Source organism: Giraffa tippelskirchi, chromosome 1 (assembly GCF_054371585.1).
Source record: "Giraffa tippelskirchi isolate mGirTip1 chromosome 1, T2T-mGirTip1v1.2.pri, whole genome shotgun sequence".
Lineage (NCBI taxonomy): Eukaryota > Metazoa > Chordata > Mammalia > Artiodactyla > Giraffidae > Giraffa > Giraffa tippelskirchi.
In genome coordinates, this window is record NC_137275.1 from 23,790,781 (window position 1) to 23,798,220 (window position 7,440).

The 7,440-nt window shown below is 39.9% G+C and overlaps 1 protein-coding gene across 1 annotated transcript; it reads right to left on the minus strand.

The window, feature by feature from the left end:
* Nucleotides 1–547: 547 nt before the first annotated feature.
* CXCL13 (C-X-C motif chemokine ligand 13) lies at nt 548–6,978 on the minus strand. The gene is made up of 4 exons (XM_081584449.1): nt 6,863–6,978; nt 5,140–5,272; nt 1,642–1,719; nt 548–1,343 (listed from the first exon to the last, which is right to left on the minus strand). Exons 1-4 carry the CDS (start codon nt 6,924–6,926, stop codon nt 1,289–1,291), a joined length of 330 nt encoding a protein of 109 aa, XP_081440575.1. The 5' UTR covers nt 6,927–6,978; the 3' UTR covers nt 548–1,288.
* Between the last annotated feature and the right edge of the window lie 462 nt (nt 6,979–7,440).

The following is a 7,440-nucleotide window of genomic DNA, read 5'->3' on the forward strand; positions in this document are numbered from 1 at the left end:
GACAAGTCAACTTTGACTAAACCTTGATCCTCAATCAGCAAGCTAAACAACACACTGAGAGTCACCATGCCAGTCCAAAGGTGCCATCAAAAGACCAAAAAGTGGGCAGTGGCTGAATTCCTGGAAATCTCCATCCCTTCCCCCAAATAGCTGGAATAATGCTCCCACTCATTAGCCTATGAAATTACCCATGCCATAAAACACACATTTTGGGACCACTGACTCACCCTCTGCCATGGCCCACACTCTGTCTGTGGAGTGTGATTCCCTCTGAATAAATCCGCTTCTTAGCTATCACTTTTTCTCTCACCGAATTCTTTCTGCTATAAGACATCAAGAACCTGAACTTCATTAGGTCCTGAAACCAGGTCTGTGATCTCTGTTGGAAGACCATGGGTTTTGTCTGGGTTCAAGCCTTGGCCATGTGAATTCCAGTCCCAAACTGGGTTTTGGTTGGGTTTGAGTCCCAGAACATGGCTTCAAGTCCTAATCGGGGGTAAATGTTTTCAGGAGCAGACGTCTGAAAAAATGGTCCATTAAGAATGAATTGCTCATAATTGAATAAAACATTTGCTTAAGTTTATTGAACAGCATTAGATTAATAGAAAGCATTAAAGAATTGAACACCAAAGACCAAAAAAAGAAAAAAAGTCTGTGCAAGATGTGATTTAAAAAAAAAGTTCATCAAAGCAAATGCATGAAAGAATATATCTAAATATCACCCTTTAAGTGGTTTTCCTGAAAATCTTATGAATTTAAGTCTGGGGGTCTTTGAGTGTTCTTAGCTTTATCTGTGAGAGTAAACCTTATAAAGGAAATCTTTAAAAGTAGAAGGACCTTTTTTTCTCACTATTGAGTGAGCTTTTAAACGAAGGATGTCTATTATGTGAACTCTCAGTTTCTTGTAAGGCTAAAATTCCATGGGTTTCCCAGGCATCTTTTTAAATCTCTTATGGAAGCTTGCTATTCTTAGGGTATAAAATGATTGAAACGCATTCCATCATTTCCTCCTTCATGCAAGCCACTTGTTTTGTAGGAAAATTCAGCATTCAACAACAGGTATATTATTGAAAGTAACCTTTATCATTTATAACAAAGGAACTAGCCTTAAAGAAACTTTCCTCCTTAATGACTCCTCCTCCAAACTCTGAGTTTGTAGGGTACTGTATTTTTAAAATAAAGCAGATGGGGAAGGTCTTTTTCTGGAAAAGATTCAACCAAACACAAAACTAAAACCCAGAGCAGGAATGATGGGGGAACACAGGTGTCCTTCACGGGAATATTGGCATCAGGCACTCCTTTTCTTAACCACTGGAGCTGGTGAAGTTGGCAAAATATGTTTGCTGTGAGAAAACAAAAATAAAACAAGAGAGTCAGGCTTAGAGAAAGACTTGCCAGAAACTGTGGCTTTCCCCTGGAGATTTCAAATCAGGAATTTTGTGCCCACTGGTTTCCAGTTTAGTTTACTGAGCTGCCAGAATGCGCCATCTCAACTCCATCTGGTAAGTAATAATAGTGAAGAATAGGTATTTGTCTTAGTAATGTTTCATAAATTTAAAGCGATCCACATTTTGACTGTCCGGACATAGGAAACCCTTCGGTACAATTGAAATCTACAAACCGTGGATAAGCCTGACTCACCTTAACAGTTTCATTAGTGTTTGTGTCCGTTTGGATTGAGGGTTCAAGCAGATAACTGACTTATTCTTCATCCAGACTCTGGGGGGAAATAAATAAAAATAAAGCAGTCAGTCCTGCATTTTAGGAAAGAGTTGAGTATAAAAATAAAGATTCCCACATGAGGTGTCTTTGGAGATAGGCAGTTTTAGATGTGAAGCAGGTGATTTGCAGCATGAAGTTTGATCATTAAGATAAACCTCATTTGAGACTCATGTTTGTGTGAGTTGGTGGAACTGAATATGAATTGACAGACTCTCAGTTGTCAGAGGTTAGTATTTTGCTGACAACCTTTACACAAATTGGAGACAGAACAAATAACTGACTCTAAGTTTGGCTCACTCCTGAAGTTTTAAGATGTTGGTTTAGTCGCTAAAGTGAAAGTGAAAGTCGCTCAGTCGTGTCCGATTCTTTGTGACTTCATGGAGTATACAGTCCGTGGAATTCTCCAGGCCAGAGTACTGGAGTGGGCCTTTCCCTTCTCCAGGGGATCTTCCCAACCCAGGGATCAAACCCAGGTCTCCTGCATTGCAGGCGGATTCTTTGCCAGCTGAGCCACCAGGGAAGCCTGTTTAGTCGCTAAGTCTTATCCAACTCTTGTGATCCCACGGACTGTAGCCCTCCAGGCTCCTCTGTCCATCCGATTCTCCAGGCAGGAGTACTGGAGTAGGTTGCCATTTCTTCTCCAAAAGCTGTATCATAATATCTTTACAATGTGTTTGTCCATTGAGCTTGGGAAAACAAAATAGTCTAAAGAAAACTCTCTCTTAAAGACCTTTTATGTGAAAAAAAAAAAACCCAATGAAATTTACTGGGGGAGAGGTTTACAGAGCCAATTGCTCTGAGTGACATCTGCATTTGATGGAACCATCAGTGAACAAGACTTTCAATGTTCTGAAAATTAAGCAACAGCAAAGGCAGTAGGGATAATCATCCACCGATATTGATCAAGCACTTAAAATATGCCAGCCACTATGCTCAGCAGGTAATATGAATTATCTCAATTAATCTCACAAGAATCCTGTGCTAAAGGAAATACTATTTCCTCACCTTCAGATGAGGAACTTGAGGCTTCCTCAAGAAGACTTTAAATAATTTGTCCAAGATTGCACAAGAAATGCATGATTAAGCAGGATTCAAATAAAGGTTGGCTGACTCCATAACCCCCAGTTTTAGCTGCTTCTCCACCTGGGCATATCTGAATGGTTACCAAGTGCCAAAATGTCTTACCTGCAGTGGAAGAAATGAGGTTTACCAAGTAACAGCAAACTGGGAAAGTCTACTCTCCATTGGGGTGATCTTGAACAAAATGTGATTTCTTGATGTGTCTCATTTTAGCTATAAAATGACAGACAGCAAAGATCCATCCATCTAGCTTTGAAACTCTCCCCTTGTAATTGAAAACTACAGAGTCAGAGGTCATAGACCTGTTGGGCTCTTGGCCAGAGCCTTCCAATTTGTTTTCTGAGTTCATGATAGAAATATAGATTTCTGACTGTCTGGACTAGAGTATTTTCACTGCTGACTGCTATGAGTTTTTCATAATTATTTGCAACTTTTGCTTCTATATCTGGTTAAAATTCAGAAATGTAGACTCTGGTGAGAAGATAAATTTTTACCACTTTAAAACAATTAAGGTTTAAGTAGAGAAAATTAGGGTGTATTACTTCCCCTTGTAGAGAGATAAGAGACTTGACTCATGACAGAGAAACTGGTAATAAAAAAACAGAAGGAAGTCTCTGTTCTCTAGACCCAGGGGTTCCCAACCTCTGGGATCTAATAGCTGATGATCTGAAGTGGAGTTGATGTAATAATAATAGAAATAATGTGCACAGTAAATGTAATGCACTTGAATCATCCCAAAACCATTCCCCAACTCTGGTCCGTGGAAAATTTGTCTTCTATGAAACCAGTCCCTGGTGCTAAAAAGATTGGGAACTGCTGCTCTGGATCATGACTATACTTCACATTGCCAAGTTTGAGGGCAATAATCATGGTTTAGTCAGAATTTTTATTGTCAATGATAGTAGTGCAAATGTAATGTCTTTCTAATGAAAAATGTCCCTACTTATTTTTACTATCCCATGTTTCTTTATTACAAGTGAAGCACAACTAGTCTGAAACCCAAAGCCCTAATATCAAAATGGGACAAACAAAAAGCGCTGTGCTTTGTCGTCCAGTTGTGTCTGACTCTTTGTGACCCCATGGACTGTAGCCTGCCGGACTCCTCTGTCCATTGGGATTCTCCAGACAAGAATACTGGAGTGGGTGGCCATGCCCTCCTGCAGGGGATCTTCCCAATCCAGGGATTGAACCCAGGTGTCCCACATTACAGGCAGATTCTTTACCATTTGAGCCACCGGGGAAGCCCAAACACTAAGTAGCTGTTTACAAATGTTTCCAAAGGTTAAAGTAGCCAAGGGAAGAGTTGCTAATGAAAGTCAAGCCAGGGCTGCCCTGAGAAGGATGCTCTGACTGTAGTTCAAGGTGCTGTGGGGCATCTTGGTTCATTCAAGGTGGATCCAGGAAGAAGAAATCACAGTTCTAGGCAGTGATAGTTAAAAGATCTACAAGCTCCCTTAAAAATAGTCAATGCAACAATCCAACATTTGTTGACCCTCTCCCATCTGAAAAGAAAGGGATCAACATCAGGAATAGGGGAATGAATAATGTCTGATTCCTATCTGTAAAGAACTTATTTTCTGATGGAATGAAAGAGAAAAACAGACAAACCAACCTGAATGTTTCAAAACAATGATGCCGAATAATTACAGTTAACAGTTACTGAACATTTATTACTCTGTCTTGCACTGTACTAGGGGCTTTACATGCAATGTTTGTCTCATTTGATATGCCATGGAAAATGCCTTAATAAAGGAATCCACAGATGCCTCTGGGAGTACAGAAAAGGGCTTATTTAAAGGGAATATACCATCTCAATAAAAGAAAATGTCTATTAAATTTCTTGTAGCCACTACTGTCCCCAGTTTTTAAAGCAGAGTTAGGGGTTCACAGTTGACAGAACCTGAAGGATGATTCCATAAGATAGACAGACATTCTGACCAAGGACTGGTGTGGGTACTTATTCTCTTGCTCTTTAACTTCTGGGGAAAAAATTGTCTGCTTCTGCTGGCAATTGGAATTTGATGGAATAGAGAAGAATCTTGGTTCTGTCCCTGTCTAGTGGTATGTCTCAGGGCAGTTAGTTAGCTTCCCTAAGCCTCAGTTTCTGCATTTATAAAGGAATGGTAACAACAGATATACCTGAAAGGTCTCTTGAAAGAATACAGTGAGTGAATGTTCACAAAGCATGTGCGTTAGCTAGGACCTCACCCCTAACCCCGCAAAGTATGTACTTAACAAGTTTTACTGATCCTTGTTATTAGTTTGATAATTAATTGCTAGTAATACTCCAAGTTAATCACTTCAAGGAATCATACATTATTTTTTACTGCAACTTACATGATTTCTGTGTTTGGACATCCACGCCCACGGGGGATGATTTGAAGTTTTTCAATGAGATAAATGTGGAAAAAGTTGAAAATCTCTCGAATGCATTTACACTTTAAGTTTGTGTTATTGGCCTCCAGAACACCTATAAACACAGAATCAGTTATTTTAATCCCTTTGGCGTATAATTCACAACTAGAATTAATCGGTAATCTTTCATACTGTGGATTTGAAGATTTAAACATTTCAAGTCAGTACTTCCACCCATATGCCTTTAGTTTGTGCATTTCTGCTTGTCTTGGCTTATTTTCAAACATTTTCTATCAAATCCTTAAAAATAAAATCAGGTTTTTAAAGACACAATACCTATTAAAATTTCTGACAGCATTATATTGGTACTCAGGTGGTTGCTCATGTAATAAAATTTGAGAACGGCCACTATAGGAACTTACAACTCAGTTATAATTCATGCAACATAAAATTGATCAATCTTCACTCCCAATACATAAAAAACCAGACATGAGCTAGTTAACTGAATCTCCAAGAGCATTACCAAGCTGTAACTCTATCAAGCTCTTTCTTATCATTACCCCCTACTCCCCCAACCCTCACTCTTTCTCTAAGGAAATACCATGAAGATATTTTTTGTTTTTGTTTAATATGTTGATCCTCTAACTCGGTTGCAAATCATTATCAAAAATGACCAATAATAAAAATTCAACTGTTCGTATTCAACAACAAAAAATGTACTAGTTACTTGAATAGGTAACCTGTCTTATTCTTTTAAGGAATTCTACTTTCTTTAACCCTAGTGCCCAGCACTCTGCTGGACACAGAATTGCAAATAAAGGAACCAGGCTCTCAAGGTGTTTACACTTTAGTGGGGGAAACAAATGAGCAAAAACTGAAGTATTACAGAATGCTGTATTTCCCCCAAGGTCCAAACTGCATGAATGAGAACAGGGGACTTTGCCAGCAGCCATGGAAAAGCTTCATGGAAGGAGAAAGAGATGAGGGTCTTAAAGAATGAAATGACGTGAAACAGTGTTAAAATCGGGAAAAAAATGTCCCCACATTTTAAGAACAAAAACTGGTCCTCTGCACCTGAGCCAAGTATGTCATCCTACACGTGATAATTCCTGGTGGAATCTGATGATCCCTTCAGTTGCATAAAAATTTACCTTTCAGCTAAATATTTACCTATTTGTACAAAGAAAACCTCCCCGTTTAGACTTGGAAATCTGCTTCTTGGCAGCAAGTGTGTACTTGAGTACTCCTGTTGTACTTACAATGTTTCGTGTCAGAGCTGACCCTAAACGATTATATTAGACTATCCCTGCAGGAGACCAACAGGGTGGAGTCAGTAGCGTTTGGTCAAAAATGGGTAGCGTTAAGAGGCAAAGTGAAGAAGAGATATCTGGAAAAAATGAGTTATAGGCAGAGTGGCATCTGAAAAAGGCCAGGAATAGGCGGCCGAGTGTCAGTCCCACGGACCTGGGACCTCCAGCATCTCCCCCTTCTCTGGACAATAGTCTTAACAATACAAATGTTTCAAGCCTCTAAGAGTTAAATCTCTGAACGCCTTACATTTAGAAATCTAGGAGCAGTTGAGCAGTTTTCCCCCCTTCATTCACACTTCCCCTCATTTTCTGATTGGAAAAAAAAAACAAAATTGAAAAGGCTGAAGACCATTTGAGCTCAAAGCGCAAGTGACAACATAAGTAAAGGTTCTCACCATGGACAGGAGAGAGGCTGAAGGCCAGCAGCATAAGAAGCAGAGCTCCAGGAGTGAACCTCATTCTGCCTCAAGGTGGAGTTCAGACTTCAGCTTGAGATCCACACTGTGGGTTCTCAGCCCAGAGACTCCTATTTATTTAGATCAGTAAAGCCCTCCCACTGCCTTTGTCTCCAGGAGGTCAGCTGCATCATCAGTTTTAAAAGCTCCCCAATATGCTGAGCTTGCTTTTTTTTTAAACCCCTCTTGCAAATTTTATGCATTTGCTTCAGAGCACTAGTAGTATAATAAAGTATTTCTTGAAAATGTGGACTCTAATTGGCAGGGATGCTGCAGGAATTTGGGGATGGGAGAGAGGAAGTTTGGAGACTCCCCAGCACTCTCTCGGTTGGTTCACAATCAGGGACTGTGGCTTTGCTTTCTGCTCTCAGTGAAGGGTCAGTAGGCTGTTTCAATGGCATCTGAATATATCCTCCAGGAAAACAGGAACTTGTCAGGCACATCATTGTGTTTCTAGCACCTGCAAGCTTCTCTAACCTTTGATAGAAAGAAGTGAAGTCACTCAGTCCTGTCCGACT